The sequence below is a fragment of the Castor canadensis genome, chromosome 1, assembly GCF_047511655.1.
Source record: "Castor canadensis chromosome 1, mCasCan1.hap1v2, whole genome shotgun sequence".
Lineage (NCBI taxonomy): Eukaryota > Metazoa > Chordata > Mammalia > Rodentia > Castoridae > Castor > Castor canadensis.
Window position 1 is genome coordinate 204334403 of NC_133386.1, and position 25727 is coordinate 204360129.

At 47.6% G+C, this 25727-nt stretch overlaps 1 protein-coding gene across 5 annotated transcripts in view; it reads right to left on the reverse strand.

Moving 5' to 3' along the window:
* Positions 1-6255: 6255 nt before the first annotated feature.
* The window catches only part of Kmt5b (lysine methyltransferase 5B), a 51891-nt gene continuing 32419 nt past the window's right edge, over positions 6256-25727 (reverse strand). For 4 of the 5 annotated variants that reach the window (XM_074050457.1, XM_020172472.2, XM_020172473.2 and 1 more), the window contains exons 5-11: positions 25266-25431; positions 24748-24857; positions 23185-23351; positions 22891-22910; positions 22674-22810; positions 18043-18239; positions 6256-10407 (exon numbers count right to left, since the gene is read on the reverse strand). In XM_074050457.1, the coding sequence (XP_073906558.1) occupies positions 8903-10407; positions 18043-18239; positions 22674-22810; positions 22891-22910; positions 23185-23351; positions 24748-24857; positions 25266-25431 (2302 nt within the window). In that variant the 3' untranslated portion in view covers positions 6256-8902. Of the gene's footprint in view, positions 10408-18042; positions 18240-22673; positions 22811-22890; positions 22911-23184; positions 23352-24747; positions 24858-25265; positions 25432-25727 lie in introns of those variants that run through there. The other variant, XM_020172474.2, reaches the window with a different exon arrangement.

A 25727-nucleotide genomic window follows, 5' to 3' on the forward strand; every position in this document is an offset into this window, starting at 1 on the left:
GGGACCATCTAAAAGGTTCTCTGAGGTTGGGTCTTCCAGCTCAGTGCTCTTGGGGCCCAGCCTTTGGGGCTGTGGGAACACCCGGAAGGGGTGTAGATTCACCCCAAGAGGTCAGCTGGAGGGCCAGCCAGAGGACAGCATGCTTTGTGCCATATCTTGTGCTCCTTGGCACATAGGCTGTGGTGTTGACAGGTTGAAGTGAGAGAGGGTACAGGTGCATCCTAGACCTCAGGCCACATCCAGGGCTCAACAGAACAAGCTCTGCTCACTGCTTCTAGCCCCTTCTCTACTGGGATTTTCTGGGCAGGAGGGCATCCTGGGTGCAGCCCTTCACCCAACCCAGCCTCCTGGGCTGCTCCGTCTTTGGCAGGATGGGGCCACGGCTGGCCCTGGAGTCCTTTGACTCTGGGGTAACCTGAGCTCTGCCAGGTTATCTGAGAGGCCAGGGTAGCTGGGGGCTTCCTTCTCCAGTGAGGACACCCCTTCTCCATCAGCTTGCCACCTGGTGAGGCCTCCCTGGGCCCAACCCTGACAAGGCCCAGCCCTGACCAGGCCCAAAGGACCTCGTGGCTCAGGGGTTCAGGGCTGAGTGGAGGGAAGCCCAGGATGCAAGTGGAGTCTCAGGAAAGTGGGAGGGGTGAGAGGCACTGTTCAGATAGGGGCGCGGTCCCAGAGGGGTCCCAGGCAGAGGGAGAAGCGGGTACAAAGGACCTTCGAGATGGGAGGGCTTTGGGCTACGTTCCACTCCTGCCACACTTGAAGCCACAATCCACTCAGGCCTCCCACAAGTTCTCATCAGAAGCCCTATGTGGTGTACCCAGCAGGCTGGGTGACACTAGGTGATGTCCCACTTGGAGCTTGGACTGCTCTTCTGGAACTGCGATGAGGAGCCCCACCCTGCTGCCATCGGTGTCCCCAAAGACCCAAAAGAGACTTTGTGAGCTCTGAGGCAGGTGCTTTCTAAGACAAGCTGACTCTTGTCACTGTGCTGTCAGGGAGTTGAACATTAACCCCTTGCATGAATGGTTCCAGCTACCCAAACACAGCTATCACATGTCAACAGCAGTGGCCTCCTGCTGGCTGGGCCTCCCGCTGTCTCACAGCCCAGAGTGCCCTGGCACTGTCTGGACATTGCCTGCCATGCTGGCATGGAGCAGGGCGCTGGGGGGCGGCCAGGCAGGGTAGGGCAGGCACCACCCTGGGTCTGAGCCCTGTCTACCTCTGCCTCTGCTCACTCTGTGACGCCAGCAAGCTACTGTGCCTGCCTCTGTACAGTGACAGGCCTGGCGCTCTCTGTTCTGGCATCCTGGGAAGACTGGGCGCCAGTCAGGGCTTGGGGTGAAGAGGAGGGTTGGGGGGTGGCCAGGGCTCATTAGGTGAAACCAGAGACAAAGCACAGGCTCTGGAATTAAGTTCCAGGAAATAGCAAAAGCCACTGTTGCCAAATGCTCGTGTGCCAGGTGCAGCACCACCCATCTTCTGCTGTCTTATTTAGTCCTCAGTGAGGCACAGACTGCTGCAACCTCCATTTCACAGACTGGAAACTGAGGCCAGACCAACAAAGTGGCTAAGCTAAGAACTGCCTAGAGACAGATTTGCCTCCCGGGTGCCAGACCAGGGCCCTGCCTTATGACCAATGCTCCTGTGTCCCTCCAGGTCTTCTGAGGGCCAGGGCACAGGCTAGGCCCCACCTGCTAACTTTCTCAGCATCTTTTATTTATTTATTTATTTAGTGGTACTGGGGTTTGAACTCAGGACCTCACACTTGATAGGCAGGCGCTCTGTCACGTGAGACACTCCACCAGCCCTCTTTCTCACTGTCTTTCTCTGACATGCTGTCCTTTGCCTCCAGGACTTCGCACACGTGTGTTGCTTCCCTGCCCTCTGGATTTATGAACTCCTATTCATCCCTCAGGACCCGTCTTAATCTCACCTCCTCCATGAAGCCTATCTTGCTTCCTCTGCACTCCTACAGTACTTCTCACACACAGCTACCCATACTTTGTGTACCTGCCTTCCTCAGGGGCTCAGACTCTGACCTCTCAAAGGCACGGCTGGCCTTGCACTATCCGTGGAGCCCCTGTACCCACTTGACACTCAGATAGAGAGGGCTGTCATAGTAGCAGATGAGTCCAGAGAGAGCCCTGTGGAAACAGAGGAAGGAGTAGTGGTAGCCCAGTGTCCTCAGGTGGTGGCTGGCAGAGGCATGGCGAGGAAGAGGCCTGATATCTGTGGAGAGCCGCTTTGGGGCCCGGTATTGAAGCTGGGGTGGTGAAGGTAGAATCAGGGCAGTGTGAGCGGGAGCACCTGGAGAGGCAGAGCCTAAACGTCCATTAGGAGCGAGGGCTGCCATGCACAGACCGTTGAGGTGAGACACAGGGCCACCAGCAGACACACTGCTGGCTCAGGTGTCAGGCCCACCGAGAGGTACAGGACACTTGCCTTTGGTCCTTACCTTCCCAAAGGGAAGTGCCCTTGTTACTCCATCTGCAGGTGACAAAATGGAGACTCAGAGGAAGACAGGCTGTGCTCACACCCAGGCAGTGAGGACCGGGCAGCAGAAGGCCAACGCAGTGTGGGACCCATGTGTTCAGTTGCAGCTGGCCTTGACCCCAGGCTGAGCCATTTCTGGGTCAGCTCTGGTCCACCTGGAGGCTGGCAGGACTCAGTCCTTCTGCTCACCTCCTAGCCCAGAAAGAAGATGTGTCTGGACTGGAAGAGGAGCACGCAGAAGCAGTTGTTTCAAATACAGGAGGGTCGCCCTGGAGAGGAGTCTCCTCCATCCACCAGAGACTGCCAGAAAACTCAAGTTCAAGGTCCCCGGAGATTCCCATCGTCACTTCCACTCATTGTCACGCTCCCAGCCCCACCTGCAGCTGGTGTGACACGCTCAAAACTGTCAGAATAGCAAACACGTATCATTTCGGGTAAGGCGTCCCCTCGCTCAACGGGTGTGCTTCTGAGAGTTAAGTCAGCTTTCACAAATAGAACCCTGCTTCCCACTCGTGCAGTCACAGCTTCCAAAGTCTGTGCATGACAGGAAGTGGGGGTCCCCAAGGGTGACAGTTACATTTTCGAGGCTAACACCAGAAACCTTCTATTCCAACAGTTATCCCAGCAGCTGGCTAGCTGTAGGAAACCTTGGACTTGTCTGTTGTCCCTGGGCTGCTGGTGTCCCAAGGGCTTGCAGATAAAGAGGTGCCCACCCCTTTCCAGGGCAACACAGACTATGGCCTCCCATAAAAGCACGTGAGAGCTGCTAGCGGCACCCTTCCCACTTTGTGGGCTCCCGAGTATGTTTGACTAATGGATGTAAGTCACCTTGCTTATCTGCACCGTGACCTTTGGACGAATTCCCTTGGCCCCATAAATTCATTGAGACTGGGTAAAAAGCTGTGAGTTGTATGTGTCACCCAAGGGAATTCTCAGGAGACAGAGACTTCCAGGACTGCTGAGGTACAGTCAGGTGTGGTTCTACACTGAGCCGGGACCTCGAGTCCCAGAATGTTTGGCTGTGGCTCTCACCACTTGCTTTGTGGCTTCAGGCAGGCTGTCATGCCCTTGTTCCTTAGGAACACACTGACAGAGGCACCCACCACCCCAGCAGGGCATCTCCTCTCACTTGTCCCCCATAGTCTCAGTTTGACTGGCTTTCCATGGGGCTAGTTTGCTCTGTCCCTGGTCCTTGCCTGGCACTATCTGCGAGTGCCCAGGAAGCCCTCAGTGAAGGCCACCTATGTCCGCATCACACCGATGTCCTGCTCTTTCACTGCCAGAGATAATCTCCCCCAGGCTCCATGAGGAGCCTTGTCATCATCAGAAAATGCAGTCCCCACCCGCCAAGTTCCAGAACCCGCTCTATTCCTGCCCTCCCCATTCGCCCCCTGGTATTTTGTTTGGTGGGTTCTCTGACTGTAGAGAGCCCCCCCGGCCTCACGCCTGTGCCTTCGGGTAAGTGGCCCAGTCTCGTCTCCTCTTTCCTAACCTGCGTGCACATTGGATTCTTCGTTCAACCCCTGCAGAACTGAACTATGTGCCCCTGTCCCTCACCTCCTGCAGCCGCAGCTTGGTCTGAAAGGTTCACATCTGGGCAGAGAAGCCCTGCTGCCATCCTGAGCACTCTTGGGACACTGAGTGGCACTTGAAGGTGACAGATAAATGGTCCTTTAGTGAGCTGTGCTGGGTTTCTATAATCACCTTGCTTTCCTGGCACTTCTCCCTCATGTTCCACAAACCTCAGGGTCCTGGTCTCACCTGCCAATGAACTTACCACCTATTTACAGACAGGGTGTGACCCTCAGGCACATTTAAACCTCTTTTCTTCTTTGCAGTCCTGGGGGAGGCTGCAGCCTGTGCCATCCTGGAAGGATACAAAGGTACAGGCCTCTCTTTTATCTGTAAGCCAGGAAAACGGCTCTTTACAAAAATCCCTACACCCCAACTCTGAATAACTCCTCACTTCCCTTCTCAGGAACACACGAACCCCGGGAAGTGCCAGGGTAAGTTTTGTTCTTTTTTTTTTTTCAGTACTGGGTTTTGAACTCAGAGCCTATACCTTGAGCCACTCCACCAGCCCTTTTTTGTGATGGGTTTTTTCAAGGCAGGGTCTCGAAAACTATTTGCCCAGGCTGGCTTCGAATCATGAGCCTCCTGATCTCTGCCTGCTGAGTAGCTGGGATTACAGGCGTGAGCACTGACTTTGCTTTTCCCTAATGAACCTAACCACCCCTCTCCCAGCTTATTCTGGTCCCTCCTCCACAGACTTCCTCTTCTCCACAGAGGACCAGCGGCCATGGCCTTGGCTTTGGCCCAGCATTCCCTGCTGCCACCCACGCCTCAGCCCTCCTTCCCTAGGTAGCTTTAATTCAAGTTCTGCCTCCTGGACCCCAGACACCTAACAGGTGCTCAGTGCACACCGGAAAAGCCTGACTCCACGCTGGGCTTAGTTGCCCAAGTCTGACCCCTCTGGGACACCTGAGCAGACCAGCACAGCACTGCTTCTCCTCGGCAGCGCAGTCAAGAGGACCGCCTGCCCCCAGGGGAAGACACTGCTGTCTAGCACCGCCTAGCAGGAAAACACAGGGCAGATCTGGTAACAGAGGCGGTTCAGAACGTGATCAAAGGCATCTCTGAATGCCAGTCTGCCTTCTGTCCTCAGATCGGCAGCTTTCCAGCTGCTTCCGAACTGTTAAGCTTAATGCCCTGGGACGGAGGGAATGGCAAGAGGCAGGAAGAGGGGTAGGGCGGTGCTAGTGGCAGATTCCTTTCCCAGTCCTGGCTACTTCCACCTTTGCCCCTTGCCACACCCTGCTCTCTTCCTGAAAAATCTAACCCCCTTGTCTTCTGGTCTCCACCGCTGGCAAACACAAACACTCCCAAGTGTTCCAGGACACAGAGGACGGAGGAGGAAGCAGGAAGCTGGAGCCTCTCTTGCACACGCTATGGACACACTTGCCTCACCCCGGGAGCCCCCGAAGTGCCCTTGAGGATGGAAGTTTCTTGCTTGGAGGCTCGCTCTGAGTACCACCAGGTTTTGTGTAGTTTATACAACAGGGTGCAGGTTATGACTAAAGTTGGGGTTTGAGAAACAAGTCACACACAAATTTTAGGCAGTGTGTGGCAAGCTGGGTGCCATGGCAGCTGGAGAACACCTGGACCACTGATTCAGACGCCTGGGTCCTTAACAGGTGTGCCATGTCTGCGCCTTTCCCAGCCTGGGAGCCCAGGACACGGTGAATCGGGTCAGGGTCAGCGCCTCACTAGGACACCCTGAATGTCCCCTCAGGAGTGGATGTAGCTCATCCTGAACCTTTAGTGATGAAAAGACCAGTGCACACACCTTCAGACCATAGAGCTGCACAGGTGATGCTGTTTGGGCAAACTCAGGGTTCCTGACTTCTCCTGCATCCCTATTCCAAATGGGTGCTGCAACAGTGAATAGGAGAAAAACAGACCCGTGACAGTTGTGGATATGTGACCCTGTCCAGCATGCTGGGGGAAAAACAAATAATCCGCAACCACGTGGTGCTAGGTTGCAACGGTCACTCTGAGCTCTGAGGTCTCGGGCCAGGAGGCCTCCCCAGGGAAGGGGGTGCACTGCTCTCAGAGGGGCACAGGCAGGACTGAGCCGGGTGCAGAGAACTCAACACTCAAGGCTGCCCGAAAGCTTGAGAAATGTCCTGGTTCACATGCGTGCCTCCGGGATAAAGTCTCTGCTTTGATCCTTTCTTCTCCATACAGTGAACACCGACCACATTGTTTTAATTTCCGAATTTATTAAAATGATTAACCTCAATACTGCAAGTGCATGTACAAAATATTTGTAAAAAATGTTTTTAATGAAACGTTAAAGAACTTACCTCAAATGCTGAAAAAGTCCTTTTGCAATCTTTCAGTACAAGGAATACATTGTATCTCAAAAGTATTACAACTCGGCAAAACAATTTAAAACAGCAATTTGAAAAATGATTGAAAATTGAATTCTTTACATATATTTCTATGCTCACTTCCTAATTCTTACAATGCCAAAACTTTACCAATCATTGCATAAGCTCAAGTGAAGTTTTATTGACTGCAACCTCGTCGAGACTGGTCACCTCACACTGAAGGTCTACAGCAGATCGAGAACAGTCCAAGGCCCCTTCTAGAAACGGAAATAGGGGTCCCTAGAAGGCATCAGCAGCTGCTGAGTGCTTGTGCATCCCCACTCCTGAGAGGCAGCGACTGTCACCAGATGTCACTGCTCGAGACCCAAGGGAAGGTCAGCCTCAAAAGGCGAGGCCACAACAAAATCAAAACAAACTTCATAAATAAGTTACTAACATTAAGCTTAAAAGTGAAGAAAATGGGAAACATGTTATTTTTTTTCCTTAAGATTGAAATTCCTGAAATGGCTATTGTTGGGATTCAGAGACACAGTTAAGGTTTAGTCACCGAGCCTCTTCAAAACAGCCCAGGCGAAAGGGGGCACGAGAGGCGACTCACTGCCCCGGGCACACTCCAGACAGTCTGCCTTCATCCTCCCAGAGGTGCATGAGGACTGGACGAGTCTGTAAAGTGCCCCAGGTGGCCTGGGACAGGAGCTCCTGAGACCAGCGGGTGTGGTGGGGAGGAGTCGCCCACCTGCTTAATACCTGAGGGTCAGACTGCACCAGGAACGAGGCTGGCACGACCCAGAGCTACAGGATGTGAGGAGGAAGGCAAGAGGAATCTTACAAGCTTTCAGGAATCTTCTGAGCTTCTACTTGGAACCTACCGTACTGGCAACAGCTTGAAGGAACTAAGTTGAAATGATGTCCCCCAACAAGGCGGAAGGCATCGGCTAGTGACAAGAGCTAACCACTGAGCTCCCTCCACGGGACCCTTACCTGAAGATTACTTTTCATATTTCAAGACGCGGGCTACTTTTCTATGGACGCTGTATGGACCCCTAAGTGGATTTCGCTCAGGAGCACTGTCTATCTGAAGACCATGTACACATTTCCCGGGAAAGAGAGACCCACTGGTGTTAAACCCCTGCTCCAGACCGCCGTTCCCAAGGTCTTTGATTTGTAAAATAACCCAGAGAAACAAACGAGACTGGTATTGAACACAAAGTAGTAACCAAAAATTTGCTCATTAAGTTACTTAAAATTAATTTTTCAAAGTGCTTCAAAAAAACAAATTAAATCTGACTCCTCTTTTTGTTTAACTGATAATATAATCAAACAATCTTTGATATTTTCATAATAAACTAACATAAGCCAATAACTCCCACTGACGCAGTGCTTAAAACTATATAGTTATAATTTCCTATTTTATTGGCATGAATATTTCTAAACTTAAAAACCTTCCTGGTAAGTTCTTTTAATTTCTTATGACAAAAATTTCTCACAACACACAAATATTTACAACATATACACTGTTTTCAGTCTTTACATGGAATTCCAAAGACAAACGTTTTTTATAGGTTACCACAGAACAAAAGCTGTGACTTGTGTTTTTATTTCATAAACTATTATAAGTTAAAGTGAATAGACTTTTAATATTCCTTGTAGCATTTTACAAGTGCAACAGAAAACTCGAGAACCAAATGAAGACAGCTGCAGTTCATTAGGTAATGTCACTTGTTGTCGTCACATTGTTCACAGCAAAGTTTGAAAAATAAGCACCAATCATCCTTGCAAAGAACAATTTTATCTAAAAGGATTGAAAAGTGTTAAATACAAGGTCTGTAATTTACATGACAAGCAATAAATACGCTGTTTGGAAGCTCGTCCTGCACTGCCACCCTCGCACATGTGACGTACTGAGAGTGAGCGGTCACCATGTACTTGTGTTTTCTTTCTTTTTTTTAAAGAAACCAATCTGACTCCCAAGCAATGGTCTGCTATGTTAGGAAGGCCACGAGCAGTACATCTGGGCCAGCAAACAGTGGGAAGCTGACAAAACTCCAGGGGGAGACATCTAGCAAATAAACCCAAAAGCCAAAGGTCACTGCTGGTGATATTAGGTATACTCGCAACCTTAGTATGCTGCTGCTATGATTAGCTTAAATAACTGTCTAGTCACCTACGAAAGAGCCAGCTGATGCTCTCAAGTTAAAAAATCGCGTAGCCACATCACTGTCTCAGCGTCCTGTGTGGAAGGTTGCTATCTCTGTACAATTTTCCTGGAGCCTTTGTTTTACAACAGGGCTTTACCTCTCAACTCAGAATTGCACATAAGAAGGCTATTTTAAAAAGTACGATAAAAATCTGCACAAATCAGACTTAAGAAGAGTCAGTACGCTGTACACTTTCTACAATATTATGCTGATAAGTGAAGAGACGACAGAAGTGCTGCCACTAAAAAGGTTCAGTTGAGGAATAGCTGACTGGATTTTATTTACGTAGTTATCCCAGGCCAAGTTGGGAGCAAGAGCTTATGCATTAAGCCTCAAAGACTGATCCTCTCTCCTCCGTGAAGAAATGTCAATATCTATAGAGTCTTTGCCCACTATCAGCCTCAGTCGCTTGGCTGGAGGAAGGGGAATAAAGTCGTCTTCGAAGTCGTCGTCATAGTCATCCCCCCCATCCCCCTCCCCGTCCCCCTCCGAAGAGGAGGGGTCCTCTGTACTTTCTCCCTCGTACTGACTGTAGTCATCCACGTCCATCTGAGACTCCAGGAGGGAGAGGGGGTCGCTGCAGCACAGCCCGTTCTCATGAAGCCCCTCTGCATAGGAGCCCCGGCCCTCCTCCTCCCGCTTCAGCTGGATTTTCAGTTTTGTAGAACTGCTGCCTGATCCTGAACTAAAGCCATTGTTGAGCTTTGCTACATAGAGGTTATTATCACTCTCGTGGTCTTTACTTAACTTGATGCTTATTTTTGAAGAATTCATGCCATCATTCTCTTGGTCGTTTGTCTTGCTGCTGCTGTCGTGACGCCTGCGAAGAGTCAATTTGGGAATCCCGGAGTTATTCTCTAGGATTAACTGTGCATCGTACCTCGTGGTCCGCCTTTTCTTTTTACCTTTTGCAGTTCTAAAGCTGTCTTTTGCTTTGAAGCCATCTGACGTAACAATGGAACAACCGACAGGTGAAGGAGCGCAGTCTGCGTAGCTCAGAGGCACCCTGGCTATGCTGCTGGACTCGCCCTGGTCGGGATGGGACTCCATCAAATCTGGCAGTGCCCCGTCTTCTCCAGGGGACTCCGTGATTTTTGCAAACTGTTTCACAAGTTTTGCTTGTCGTGACTTCTTTTTGGCGATGCTGGGGACGCTCTTAGGACAGTGTGCCCCCCCATTCTGTGCAGGCTCGTGGGCCAGCTCTTCCTGTGACTCAGCAGCAGGCTGCTCGCCACTGTCTGGGCAAGGGTCCCTCCCGCTGCCTTTGCAGCCGTCCACCGCATTTGGTTCAAGCTTGATGTCTGAGACCTCCTTCAGGCTCGGGCTCGTGCCCGCACCCGTGCCCGTCCTCGTCCTCACTGAGCGCCTGGTTATGTAGGTGCAGGACTCGCCCTGGCCCTCGCCCCCGCCCTCGCCCTGCGAATGAGCACCTCGCCCAGGGTTCTGCCTGTGTTCTCGTGCCGCGTGTCTGGTCAAGCACCCACTCGCCACTGCAGCCTGGGCTGATCCCTCTGGCTCCTTCTCTCTCTTGATGGGCAAATTCTTGTACAGGACTACTTTGGGCTCTTTAAGGACTAAGTTTCCCATCTCGAGTTTCCTTGAAGCACTCTTCGACTCCAGCCGCCTGCAGTGATTCCGCAGTTTGATCTTTGAGAGTAAAGGCTTCGCCGGCTTTCTCAGTTGCTTTGGTACCCTGGAGTTGTTCATGTGAGTTAGCTTAGGTGAGGTAGCGTTGGGGGCAGCAGGGACTCTCGACACGGACTGCCTGCTCAATGTCCTGCTCTTGCTCTTCTTTACACCAACAGAAGATTTTCGCTTAGAAGCTGTAAGGTTGAGGGAAAAAAAAATAGATGAGAAACAGCTTGGTAACCCAATGTCGAACAAAATGATGCCCCCAACCACTGCAGCCTGCCAGCACGTCCGCCTTCGCTACGCTGCGTCTAGGTTCTCTGTGGCATGACCGTGCATTGCCCTGTGCTTACGGTAAATATTTTATGGTTCATGAACCCTCAGCACAGCAGGCCCTGAGCCCTCAAAACTCCACTCCAGGCTTCTCCCTTATCTGTCAGGATGCCATAGCTCTTCTCCTGACTTAGTATTTTCTCAAAAAAGAGCTGAAGGAAAGTAACTAAAAATCATAGCTTGCTTTCTTCCATGTCTTCTTCCCCTAGCTTCTCTTTGAGACAGGGTCTCAGTATGTAGCTCAGGCTGGCCTCAAACTTTCACAAATTCTTAAAACCTAATTTTAAATATGCTTCTAAGGTCTATTACACATTTACCCAAAGTAAGGACATCACTTGGCCAGTACTATGGAAGAGAAATTTATTACCGCTGGGCTCTAGAACATAAATCCTATCAAGATGGATTTGAACAAGAAAAACAGATTCTAAGAACCACACTGTCATTCCCAATAGATGTTTACCAAAAAAGACCTACAGTATTACAAGCTGTTTGAGCCCTTCAACTCTGAGGACCAGAAGAGACGGCAGTGAGCTGTCAACTCAGAAATGCACCAACAACTACATGGCCTTGTCCCTTCAGTGACCACCTGACGCCAACAAGCAAACTCGAGATGATGGAGGACCCAACTTCTTCCTTCCGAGACAGGAATACAAAACAGACCCACGACTCTAATGGTAATGCAATCTGAGCCTAGGGTGATAGCTGAGTGGCTTTTCAGAAGATTCCCTAGGTGACCAATGCTGCCCCTGACTCTGCCATCCTTATTGTACTTACAGTCTGGACTATGAAACAGTCAAAAAACCTCTTCCTGATAAAAAACTCCTTTATTCAAACCAACAAGGGAACTGTAATGACCACATAATCCCTGCCCTCAACAGAGGACAGAGAGTAAAACCACAGTCATGGTAAGGCCAGCACATGACCACAGCTGCCCAAGTGAGGGCTGGGGCACTCCCGGTCCTTCTGCATGGCAAAGCAAGAAAGCTTTCCTAAGTCCTTATTGAGAGGGAGGAGCAAGGATGCGAGACAACACTCCAAAACGATCCAACCCTCAGCAACAGAAGGTTCTGTACTCAGAAATTGGCTCATGAATGGTTGCAGGTGATCCAAACAAGCAGAGTTCCTAGCAATGCAATCCACCCTCATCTGTGTGGGCCGCTTTCAAGGAAGCAGCTTATTTCTAGAATGCAGCAGTAGTAGTAAAGCACTCAATTTGAGGACGAATGACTTATTGTGAACTGGAATTATACAGAACTGCTTGCTAACACCACCAACAACAGGTGTTGGCGAGGATGCAGGGAAAAAGGAACCCTCTTATACTGTTGGTGGGAATGTAAACTAGTACAACCACTCTGGAAAAAAATTTGGAGGCTACTTAAAAAGCTGGACATCGATCTACCATTTGATCCAGCAATCCCACTCTTGGGGATATACCCAAAAGACTGCGACACAGGTTACTCCAGAGGCACCTGCACACCTATGTTTATTGCGGCACTATTCACAATAGCCAAGTTATGGAAACAGCCAAGATGCCCCACCACTGACGAATGGGTTAAGAAAATGTGGTATCTTATACTCTCTCTACAACAAAATTAGAAATAAGGGCAAAATAGTTTCTGCTGGGTATTGAGGGGGTGGGGGGGAGAGGGAGGGGGTGGAGTGGGTGGTAAGGGAGGGGGTGGGGGCAGGGGGGAGAAATGAACCAAGGCTTGTATGCACATATGAATAACAAAAGAAAAAAAAAAAAAAGAAAATGTGGTATCTATACACAATGGAATTTTATGCAGCCATGAAGAAGAACGAAATGTTATCATTCACTGGTAAACGGATGGAACTGGAGAACATCATTCTGAGTGAGGTTAGCCTGGCCCAAAAGACCAAAAATCGTATGTTCTCCCTCATATGTGGACATTAGATCAAGGGCAAACACAACAATGGGATTGGACTTTGAGCACATGATAAAAGCGAGAGCACACAAGGAAGGGGTGAGGATAGGTAAGACACCTAAAAAATTAGTTAGCATTTGTTGCCCTTAATGCAGAGAAACTAAAGCAGATACCTTAAAAGCAACTGAGGCTAATAGGAAAAGGGGACCAAGAACTAGAGAAAAGGTTAGATCAAAAAGAATTAACCTAGAAGGTAACATCCACGCACAGGAAATCAATGTGAGTCCACTCCCTGTATAGCTATCCTTATCTCAACCAGCAAAAACCCTTGTTCCTTCCTATTATTGCTTATACTCTCTCTACAACAAAATTAGAAATAAGGGCGAAATAGTTTCTGCTGGGTATTGAGGGGGTGGGGGGGAGAGGGAGGGGGCGGAGTGGGTGGTAAGGGGGGGGTGGGGGCAGGGGGGAGAAATGACCCAAGCCTCGTATACACATATGAATAAAAAAAAAAAAAAAAAACCTGCTTGTCAGAGGTTATTCTTTAAAATATACGATTACCTGGGGAAATCATTAGTAAAGAGAATGCTCTACTCAGGCCTGCTTACAAGGGTGACGAGTAGATATGTTGCCAATATGAACACACATCAGTGTTCTCATCAGTTCCAGGCAGAACCATGGCGGCACTGCATCTGCTGTGTGACTACCGTTTGCTTGGCTTTCTCACATGTGGCTATGAAGGACTTGCTCATAGTGTACCTTCTCAAGACACTATCAATGATGAAGCTTAGCGGCTCTGGACCTTTTATGCTTCTTCTTCCTGCTTCTGCCAGCCCTGCACCATGAGCACACACACATATTCCCCTCTGCAGTCAGGACCCAGCCCCCGCAGTGAGACGGCCTTCCTGCCATGAAATCTGTGAGCACTTCATTTCCCTAAGCGGGACTCTGATAATCATTTTCTTCCCTGGGCTGTCAAAGAGCACACTCCTGGTTTTTCTTCCTTCCTGCCACTCCTCCAGCTGCCTAACACTGGTATTCTTCAAGCTTCTGTCATCCAGGGCCCCTTGGAGACTCTCAACACTATCCAGATGACAGGCACCCACTTGCAGTCCATGGCCAATACCACCTGTGTGCTGGTACTTCCCTCACCTCTTTCACTGGCCCACCTCTCCCAGAATCACAGATCCTGATCACCAGATGCCCACTGAGGCTTCTCCTAAGCTCCAGAGTCACTGTCTACAACAGAGTGTATCAAATATCCAGTAGCTTCTCCATCTGACTCACCACCTGTCCATACCTTCCCTGACTCATCCAGTCAACACCCACTTTGTGGAGTCCACTCTGCAATATCCCTGGAACCTGTCTGCTTCTGTCCCAAATGGTATAATCTGCCTTAACATGGCACTTTACCTGTCTGTCCTGTTGCTTCCCCGACAATCCATCCATCTCCTCCATGTAGCCAGAATGATTTTCCTACCATCACTTGTCACTTTTGGGCTTAACCCTTTCTGGTCTTCCCTTGGTGCAAGCACGTATACCAACGTCCCTCTGCTCTGCAAAAGCTTCAAAGTGCTGCCTGGAGCCTCATTCCAGACAACACCTCCCTTAGGAGCCTTTCATGATTCTCTTTTGGAACTTTGGGTGCCCTTCCTGTGCAGTATGATCACATCCATGCCTCTCCTTACCTGGCAGTTACTTTAATCCATTAGATAAGTCCCATTTTAAGGAGATTCTAAATCTGGGTTATTCCCAGCCTATCCTTCCTTCCAGAAGATTCCTTGTAGGCAGCTGTGCCAGTCTCCGACAAAGTAATATCTTCTAAGACAAGCCCCAAATGGACGGTACTTGATGCCACGAAGTCCTTCAACAGGCTCGACACGCACACGTTTGAATTATCATCAAAGCATTCTCAATTTGCTTGAAAAGCTCATCCCAACAAGTCAAAGACCAAAGCCACAGACAAGCCAGACGAGAAGAATGTGGGACTCCTAGCATGCCAGGAGTCCTTCATGGCACAAAATGCTGCGAGACATCCTGGTGAGGGTTGGGGATTTCAGGATAGTAAGGCTAACGGAGGAAGTTGGGCCACAGTGACAAACTAGAAGTCAATCACTTTAAAAAGTATGAGAGACCAAGGATTCTGACATCAGTGGAAGCAGGATGTATGTGTAGTCACCCAAGCTTCGGCACTATTTATCCTATGTGATTATCTTTCTCTTGGGGCCTGGACAAATCCCGAGTGCATAAACCTGGACAGTGAGCTTAGGTGGAGGTGACGTTCTTAGCAACTACCACCTGCTAGGCGCTGTCCACAACAGCTATGTTAGAGTGAGCTGGAAATGTGAACCACCATACGGTGTGAAAACCAAGTTCCCACAGACCCGGCTGCCCACGACCACCCATCTGCTGAGCGGCTAAGATGGGATTTGAATTTAGGTCCGTGGCTCCAGATCCTGACTTCTTGAACAGTTCATAGTGCTGCCTCAATTTTTATAGTCATTTTCAACTCACAGGTAAAGGAGCTACTGCATGGCTACCACAGACAGTTAATGGTGCCATCAAAACTATAGGCAGCCAGGTGCTGGTAGCTCACACCTGTAACTTAGCTACTCTGGAGGCAAAGATCAGGGGGATCATGGTTTGAGGCCAGCCCCAGGCAAATAGCTTGCAAGACGTTATTTTGAAAAAACCCAACACAAAAAAGGGACTGTCAGATGGCTCAAGTGGTAGAGTGCCTGCCTAGCAAGCATGAGGCTGAGTTCAAACCCCAGTACACACATACACACACAACCCTGTAAGGTAGTGTGGCACCGGACTTACAGCCAGAGCAAGAACTACAAAAAGTCACAAGTCTCCCTGAGCACACAGGGTGCACAGAAATGCCCACCACCCACACAAACCAAGACCGTACAAGGGCTCCACATATGCTAGCATCTCTAGAACTGGAGAGTCCAGATGACCCCCAACAGGACTTTAAGGATCTCAGTCTCTGGTATGCTGGGCACAAGAAGCTTCAGCTGATGTGACTGACACAGATTGGCAAAGGCTACCTGGAAGAAGGCAGCCAGCAGGCTTAGCAGGAGTGCAGAACAATCAGAGGTGGCAATGCCATCAAGAAGGAAAAGGAGCAGGAGCAGCCCAGGCCCATGTCCAGGCTCTTTGGTCAAGATAAACTGGCTCCACTGGCCAACTTGCTGGGTCCTGTGCTGATTCCTGACACTGGCAGGGACTGCCCACATCTTTAGCACCGACTACAGGAAGCAGCCCATACAGTAGGCACCTGAAGACCTCGAATCTTCCAATAACAGTACTGTAATTCGCACTCAGGGAATGAAACAGTGAAAGTGGATTTCTTGTTGTCTCTACTCCTGGATGCTACAGCAGAAAGTAAAGTTGGAGACCATGAGATCTTCTAAAAAGGCCCGCAATGGAGCAAGAAATATTTTTCTCCTGGCTAGGCAGAAATGGTTCTTTATACATGCTGTTCAAAGACAGCTGTCATTATTTCAGCTGCTAAGGCCTAAATGAAGTACAGGATGAGGACTGAGCAGCCAGGGAGGGACAGCAGTCTGTCCGCATGTGCACTATGCATGCCTGTCTCCCCTGGGAAAACAGCTCTGGTGCTTGCTGTAGTTTTTCCTCCAGCCTGAGTTTTAAAATGGTCTGCCTTTTTAAATGGTGTGGTTGAGACACAAACACCAAAAAAAAAAAAAAAAAAAGAAAAAAAAATACATGTAAGAGCTGGAGGGAATCTTATGTGAACACAACTTAATGTACAATGGTTTGAGAGAAGGCTAAAGTCTCGGTTCCTGCAGAGCTCTGACCCATGCCTATTAACTGCTGTGACCTCAAAGTTAGTCACAGCCACCCCTGGACAACTCCAAACAACAACAATCAGAAAGGCATTTTGAATAAAGCAAGCATCCCAATCGAAGCAGGGCTAGAAAGTGGTGTATTTCTAGTCTACAATGCTTGAGGTTACAGAGCAGAGGGAATCTCTCCCACTAACCTGGAGAAATGGCAGTCTAGTCTGCTCTGCACAGTGACTTGTGCCCTTGCCTGGGAGTTAAGGCATCGGCTCCCGAGGGAGGGGCCCAAATCTCATGCGTCTTACTTCTCTAAGAACTGCAGACTTTTTACCAAATACTTGGCTAAGTCATAAATATTTCCTAGAAGCCTACATATTAGTACACAAGAAACCTTATGAAAATGACCTGCATGTTATCTTTTCAGTTAAGTGGTGTACTAAATTCAGGATCTCTATGCTAGTGATAAAGCAAATGCACAGAAACACTGCTCCGGACATCACAGAGCCAGCTCTGTGGCTCTTTCTGTGTTTGTAAGCATTTATAACATGGGCTTCACAAGTCTCCAGTTTCACCAAGGAACTAGACTAGGAAAGCAAACGTTCATTACACTGCATTCATTTATTAGAGCAACAGTCCACAGTGAATGACTAACTCCCTGTGTTCACTTTGCACATTAGCTAAAAAGTGTGACTAAGCTATACTTCACTTTTATACTAGAGGTCACACCTGGCTTCTGACTAAGCAGCTCCAGGAATTCACGCAGGGATATTCACCATCATGGAGACACTTTCCCCTTTCCTCAGGATTTTCTGTAAGGGAGGGAACATCTGGAACTGGGCTGAAAACATCAGAAGGCAGGGAGAGCCTATAAGAACCAGGTCCTCAGGGGGCTCCTACACGCTCAGAAATCTCCCTAGACTTTAGAGTGCCAATACGGGCAGACTCTGGGCCTGCCAGTCAGACCTTTCTCACAACTGTCCTCAGGGACAAGAGCCTGCAGCTGCAGTGGCACCTAGAGAACCTGGTCACCAGATGACCAGCAGTAGTCTGAGACCCCAGCACTTCACAGCTCCGGAAACATCACGTGCTGTCCTTTGTCCATTCAGGCTTTCTTCTCTTCTTTTTCTCTTGCTTATTCTTTATTCTCTTTTTCCAGTTTCCATCAGCTCTTACCCCACACACAACTGACACCTCAAAGCATGTTTCTTTCTCTTTTGCAGCTCTCTTGCTACTTTCTGTAGCAGTTAACAATACATGCTTTAGCACAGCCACATCCAAACGTTCCTCTAGCACAATTCTGAGCCTAGCAACTGGTGGTTTGGTGAACTGGGTCAGTTCACTCTGAAAAAGGTTAAGTGAGTAGTAAAAAGGTAGAAATTTTGAGGCTGGAAGCTATGAACCCACATCCATCACCGTTCCTAACAGACTGGTAGGACACTGGACATGTAGGAGCCTGACAATCCCACCCAGGCCCCTGTCGTCTTGTGGGGCCTAACAGCTCGAAAATGTTCTCCTCAAACACAGGAAGATCCTGGAACTTATGATGAAGAATTCAGTGTCCAGCTACCAAATACTCAAAAAAGAAAGAGAGAAAAGCAGCATAGATGATGGTGCTGACTTTGGAGCGGACAGGAACTTCTGTGTACTCAAAGCATTTTAGAACCCTGAGGGCTGCTGAAGCTTGAGCTCCAGCTTCTCTCAGTAGTTAGGAGTTCAAAGCTACCGAAGCATGCTTCACAAAGACAGCTGTATGAAAAAACTCTTAAAAGATGTATCTTATCAAATCTCCCTTACTTACTTGCATTGTTTTTTTCCTGAGTGGTGTCTGCATCAGTGTTAGAGCTGACAGATTGACTGTCTGAATTTTTGCTGCTATCACCTAACTTTTTAAGCCTATTTAAGCGTTTATCAGTTTCTCTGAGTCCATATTTGCTATTGATAACAGGAGCAGGCGCAGGCAGTCCTACTCTGGATTTGAAAGCACCAGTTCCGCGTCTGAAAGAGAAAACAGCACAGGTCAAACAAACAGAGTGTGCTTACTTGCAAGAAGCTTGGTCACTGTGGGGAGCTGGCCACATCAGGTGAAGGGATGTGATGAATGGATGGTATCTCCATCACCTCTGTAAAACTGTCAAGTCTAGGACTCCCAAAAGAAATCCAGCTTGTATCTGGTAGAGTTAAGTGTAGAACTCCATACTTAGACACATGCCAGCACGCACATGTAATCCCAGGTACTCAGGAGGCAGGGGCAGGAAGAGCATGAGTTTGTGGCTAGTCCAGGCAAAGTTAATGAGACCCTATCTCAAAAACAAAATGCAAACAGAACAGCTGGTGGCATGGCTCAAATGGTATATCACTTGGCCTACCACGTGCAAGGCTCTGGGTTCAATCTCCAGAATGACAAAAAAATAAAAAACCCTCTATACTTAAATACAAAACAACTTGTTGCAACTACTATAATTGCCTACAAGAACCACTCACCCTTCATGTGTAGATAAAAGTCTGTAACTAATTCTTCAATGAAAATATTATAAACATTTTGTTCAGAATCTAATTTTATCTTATTTATGTATTATTGGTAAGTAAGTCTGCACTGAACACACGCTTTGAGAACTGCATTTCCATAATTCCATAATGGATAAACACTCCATAATTATTTATTCACTCCTCATTGGTAATTACTTTAAAATTTTTATTAGATTGTTGTACTGGGGGTACATTGTGACACTAACAAAAGTGCTTATAACGTATCTTAGGGCTGGTGGAATGGTTCAAGTGGTAGAGCACCTGCCTAGCAAGAGAGGCCCTGAGTTTGAACCTCTTACTGCTGCTAAGAAAAATAAAACAAAACAATGTATCTTAGTTAGATTCACCTGTTCCATCATTCCCCCCGACCCCCAGCACCTTTTTCGTTTTTTTGCGGTACTAGGGTTGAACTCAGGGCCTACAACTTGAGCCACTCCACCAGCCCTTTTTTTGTGATATTTTCAAAATGGGGTCTCTAGAACTATTTGCCCAGGCTGGCTTTGAACCGAGAGCCTCTTCATCTTGTCTCCTGATCTCTGCCTCCTGAGTAGCTACGATTATATGCATGAGCCACGGGTGTCCGGCCCCCGGCCCCCGACCCCCTTTCTTAGAATAGTTTCAACAAGTCTCAGTATTCCTTCACTGATGATTATTGAAACTTGTGTTTTTAACTTTTTTTGCTTGCCATCACACTGCTCTCGAAAGCAAATCTGTACTAACTGGTGCTTCTACAGGATACACTCCCTCAATCTGCCAGGGAAGAGGGTGTGCTTACTTCCAATAACCACTGCTGGTCCCTCTCTCCCAGGCTCACAGCAGTCCACGTGTGGCCCATGCAGCACTGTACGGGTACCTGTTGCTCCACGCTCTCAAAGCAGTACAGGTGCTGCTTCAACGTGCCCATTTGATGAGTGAAAACAAGTGCCTAACTGTGACTTCGTTTCCTTGCTCTAGGCCATTTTTCCCCTTTCCCTTTCTTCTCTCTGACTTCATTTCTTCCCTGGGAGCTGACAGCACTTGTTTGTCACCAGGATCCCAACTCTTTCCATATGAGCACCTTATTTTCCTTCTGTAAACATTTGCCTCTGATTTTTATCTTGGCCATTCAAACATTCTTGGATGCACCACTTCTTCCCTCACATCTTTATTAAGAAACATCTCATCTCAAGGTTAGCTGTGTTTTTCCCTACTGTTTTTCCTGATAGCTTTACACTGTATTGCTTAAGGTTTAGATCTTTAGCCCAATAGGAATTCATTTTGCAGGTGATGTGATTATGGCGGTCTAGCTATAGCAGCATCGTTCGCTAGAGAAGTCCTCTCCTAGTCCATGTCAGGATCTCGTACTCACTTATCTCTACTGCAGGACTCTACTTATGCTCTTGTCTGTCTGTCTCTTTGCACGCTAAAGGCAAGTTTGGTTACAATTACTTTTTATTAACTTTTAATATCTGTTAATGAAAGTCTCCCCTAACATTCTATTCTCTAGAAGTTTTTTTTGGTTATCATCAGACATACTTATATGTAAGCTTTAAAATAGTTGTGACCAATTCCAAAAATAACATGCTTAACAAACGACTTTGTAATACTCTTCCATCTTCACAACTTTACGTGGTTCCTTTCATTTAGGTCTTATATTTTTGGCCCATCATCAGATTTTATCCTTCACTTTTTCTAGAGTGAAATGTGCAAAACTTACATAGGAAACCACTACAATTACTATTGTCAGTGTAGCTACAACCCAGAGAGAGGTGTACACTGTGTCCCAGAGACCCCAACCTTAGTGTTCTGCCTACACTGTCCACTCCTATGTCTTCAGAGCAGCGTTCCTCACCCTCAGCTCCACTCCTATGTCTTCAGAGCAGCATTCCTCACCCTCAGCTTCAGTACATCGTGTGCCCCTGCCCCCTTGCTGCACTGCCCAGTTGCTGCCCTGCCCCGATGGCTGGCATTGCGCTGGTCTTATTTAGCCTGCAATACTGGGTCTAACATAAAGGACCTGCTTAGTTAATAGCTGACAAGTAACTGAGTGAGTCCCTGTAGTCGTACCCTCCCAGCTACTTTCTGCAAAGGAAGACATAATTTGTGTTCCCAAGAATTTCAAGAATATACATATCCAACTTTTAAGTCGAACTGCTCAGACAGTCTGCCAATGCCACGCCTCCTACTCTGCAGTGCCACTTGGAAAGGCTCTCATGTGCTTCTGTTTACTCCTCACAACAATCCTGGGAATTGTTCTCTGACCAGTAAGAAAGCTGAGGATCAAAGAAGAACTACTCTGCCCAAGCCACACGATATGACAATATATAGGTAGTTCTAACCCATTAAGGAGGCTGGGTGTAGTGGTGTGAGCCTGTAGTCATTGCTCAGGAGGCTGAGGCAGGAGGCTTGAGTGAGCCTAGAAGTTCAAGATTAGCATGGGCAACACAGCAAAACCCTGACTCGTTCTTTCTTGTTTTACGGTAGAGCTGGGGACTCAACCTAGAGCCTTATGCATGCTAAACAAGCGTTCTACCCACTGAGCTCCATCCCTAGGTTTTTTTTTTTTTTTTTGAGACAAGGTCTTGTTATATAAGCCTAGGCTGAAGCACGCCACCATGCCCAGCCTCAAGCCCTTATTCTCCTTGAGAGAGAGAGAGAGAGAGAGAGAGAGAGAGAGAGAGAGAAAGACAGAGGGAGAGAAACAATCTGCCAGTAAAGAGGTGCTTCTGTGCTGGTTTGGAATCCTGTACGTGTGGTTAGGGTCCCTTAGAACGGCTTTTGAACACCTGTGCACTGTGTGTGCTCATTTGTTCATGCACTTGTCAAATGCTTATCAAGTACCTCTGTGTGCCAAGCCTGTTCTGTGTGCTGAGGGTTTACAAGAACATGGAAAAGATAAAAGTCCCTAACTTTCATGTCTCTCCTGCTCCTGCAAAAATTCAGCAGCATTACTGTGTGTGTGTGTGTATTTTTTTTTTTCTTGCCATCCTTTGGTGGCAAGGAGCCCAAAGCTGGAGCTAACGGGCTAGGGTAGGGTAGACCATGGATCTACCCTCTCTCACTAGAGACTCCCGGCTACCCTACAAGGAGGCAAAAGGTAACTTGGAAATCCATCCACCTGTCCCTTAGGTGCTCACATCTGCAAAAGCAAAGTGCAAAGATGGAGGACACTGAAGTCAGAACTGCTGTTCTCTCCCAGGGCAACTGTTGAGGACTGGCCAAGGCAGGGTGAGTAAAGTACCTAACACAGCGCAAGGTGTGCAAGATGGGTTCAGTTCAGTGGCTCCCTTCCTGTGTGGTTTGCGCAGTCGGTACCACCTTGGAAGAGGGGTCATTTCCATAAGGACTCAGAATCCTTTTTTTCCCTGTGGTGTGGGGTGTCGAACATAGGGCCTTACATAGAGTAGACTACAAACCCCAAACCAAGGCCAAAGTCTTGATGGGTCACAAAAACAGACTCCTCGATGGGTGATGCCAGAGAAAGAACTGGGGAACTTTAAGAGCGCGTGCATCAGAGCAAAACGGCCAAGACCCAGCTCAATGCCCCACGCAGGTCTTGAAGGTTTTCACGTGGCTGTCAGCGGGAGCTTCGCTAGCCATTTGGGAGCAGTCCCACCCCGGTGTCGCATGAGGACATGCGTGTGCGCTATTGCTCTTTCTCTCCTTAAGCACTTCTGTATTCTGACCCACTGGTGACACTGCCACTGTATTCTGACAGCTGGTGAGAGTAGGATTTTAGAGGGACAGGTGCCAGTGTCCCTGAAGCCGTGCATCCTGTGTGGTTTTGCTGATCCACTTTGCACTGGGTGCTGTGCTACAGAACGTAAGAACTATCTCTGCACTCGAAAGACAAAGTATCGGAGTAAAGCTCACAGCCCCCATGTGGTTAAGCGAATGCTTAAGCTGAAAATCTTAATACTCTACCTTTCACAAGTGTAACACTCGCAAAACTCATTGTTTTCTCCAAAAAACCCATCTCCATAATAACAAGAAATTTCTTCTCCAGGTTCAATATCTCTTAGAGCTTTCACACATGCTGTATCTCGACCAGTTGACACAAACTGAAATAAAAGTAATTCATTAATAAGAGTCTCACACTTGAGGCAGAAACAAAATACCTGAGATTTTTAAGAATGCTTACCTTACAGTTAGGTCTGCAATCTGAAAAATGTCCAAAAGAGAAAGTCAATTAACTGCTGATAAGATCTGAAACACGAACAGTCACAGAAATCTGAAAAGGCTTTGCAGACAATCCCACAATTTCTAAAAGAAGTTTGGGTCGGAAGTGAAACTGGGAACATCTACTTTAACAAGCTTGTGAAAACGAAGCGGATTTCAAACTCCCCTTTATGGGGTCAAGTTCGGGGAGCTCAGCACGGCGCAGTGACTGTGGCAGGCCTGTGCGACAGCAGTGCGGCCTGGGAAGTGTGCTTACCATGGTTTATGAAGGCGGCAGGGCCGAGCCAGAGCTGAGCGCAGTTCTTCCGCGTGGAGTACATGACGCTGAAGTCGTTCTCCCCGTGTCTGAGCAGCATGTTCTCCTCAATTTCTGAAAGTTCGGCAATACAACCCACCAGTAATTCTATTTTGTCATTTCGTTTCCTATTTAAAATATGTGATAAGAATTACTAGTAATTATGAATAAGGCTTCTTTTAATAAAATAAGACTGCTCAATACATAGCAGAAATGAGCAGCCATAACTGTGTGTATTTTAGCTGACTCAACTTGCATTCCTAGCTGGGTGTCTCCTGCTTCCTCCTTGGAGCCCCCAGCCTGGTACTACGGCTACTGTTACCACCTTATCCCTATGAAAGAAAGGCAGCTCTTCCAGGACAAGAACCATGCCACCCATGTCTCTGAATGCCTGCAACACACGGTGCGGTGTTTTACGCGGGCAGAAAGGGCTCGAATACTTGCTGCATTGCAGTAAATTTGCTGATTACCAGATGAAGTACACAGGGACCAGCCCCAGCAAAGGGTCACAAGGATTCAGAATTATGGCGCCACCAATGAGAGCACACCATTTATTGGGAGTGTAACGTGAGCCCAAACTGTAGGCTTGAGTGTTCTAGTGGCCATATTAAGGAAATAAGGAGAAAAGAGGTGAAATTACTTTATAATATGTTTTAATCCAACACATCCCGAACACCATTTCAGTAGGAAATCAGTATGAGGGCTATTAATGAGAACCACAACATAGTTTGGAGTCTGGTGTGCAGCTGGCGGCTAGCATACTACACACAGCAAACAGCGCTGGAACTACTGGCCTCAAGTCTACACTCTCATCCTGTAGCAGCACAGGAAGCCACCTGACCAAACAGCGGGCTCCACACCGTCCTGAGGCAAGGCACATTTGTGGACACACGGCCGTCCCAGGGGCTCGGGGGTTATGTTCTTTTGCCCGTCCATTTTGCCATATGAAATACTGAAGAATTATGAGAAGGGCTTACTGTAAGGTAATCATTTCTTATAATCTTCTTCTGGGAGAAAAGGTAGGGAAAGGCATTATGGGAAAGATAAAGTCATATATTCTCTCATGTCTATGGCTTTTAAGCTTCCCAGCAAGGTTCAACTAATTCTACTACTTTTATTGAAGCCGACACATGTACATTTTTTAAAGTAGGTACCGTGTCACTCATAAACCACCTGGGATTGTTAAAACTTCACCCCGACATTTCCTCTAGGCCAGTGAAAGACTGACTCAGAGCCACTTTAACAACCCAGGCATCCCCAAACTTTGTTGTTTCAACATTGAGCAGACACCCAGACTCAACACAAGGAAAATGAAAAGCAGTGTGGCCCAGAGATGGGACCTGGTTCGCTCAGACTTCTGGTTTCAGCACTGCCACTCAGTCAATAGATCAGAGCAATTGCCATGGCTCTGACCCCTCCGGGTGAACCTTGGCTTCGATCCTTACCGTGAATTTCTTAGCACTTCAAGGGGAATTTAGGAGAGCTTTAACTACAATCATGAGTTTAGACTAGTATAATAATTACCACTCTTTTGTTGCAACTATTTTGGCTCCATTTTGTTCTGATGAATATCTATTACAAGGCAGTATCTCAAATCCGCTGTCAGTTGCAAACATTCGCAAGTAAATAAATACCTAAAAGAGGAAAAATATGATGACTAAATTGTGTATCCTGCTAGACTTTCTCAGAATTATAAAAGCTCACCACCACCACCAGCATACAATAATTAACAAATTTTCCTGCTACTCTGACATTTCACTTATTTGAGTACCTTTCTCTGAAAGTTCACATTGAACTTTACTCCTAGACGACAAAGTTTCCTGTTGGACAGTCATCTAAATGGTCTTATGTATTACAAGATTTTTATGCTCTCTATTTTTATGAAAAACTCAGTGGTAGAGCACTTGCCTAGTATGCATAAGACTGTGGGTTCAATTCCCAGCACTATTAAAAAAAAAAAAAAAAAGACAATATCCAGGTTTTAGTTTACTGTACAATCTTATCTAGACAGGCTAATAGCATTTGCTGATCTAGAAACTTACATGTTCCTTGAACAATTTCTCCTGCATTTTGTTCTTGTTGAGGAAATAGTGCCGTGCCCATTCACCTGACGTCAAGCATTTGAAGGCTTTTTCTAAGTGTTCATCTTTCTTAAAGCGCTCAATTACTTCCTTCAGTTCTTCTTGCCTTCCCTTAATAGGTCGGAATCTGAAAGAAATCAAAACAAGTTTAGTTACCTACCACAATTCTGGGGCCACTGAATCTCCTTCAGAGACCTTGAGAAGGAGCTAATACCCTGAAAAGAGTCACGGCTGGGCTGGGGGTGTGGCTCAAGTGGTGGGGTGCCTGGCTAGCAAGTGCGAGGCCTTGAGTTCAAACCCTAGTACCTAAAACAAGAACAAATCAAGCAAAAACCAGCCATGGCTATCAAAGCAAAAATCTAGCAAAAGAAAATCAATAATCTTTTCAATTACTGTTCAATTAATAGAGTGATCACTTGGAAA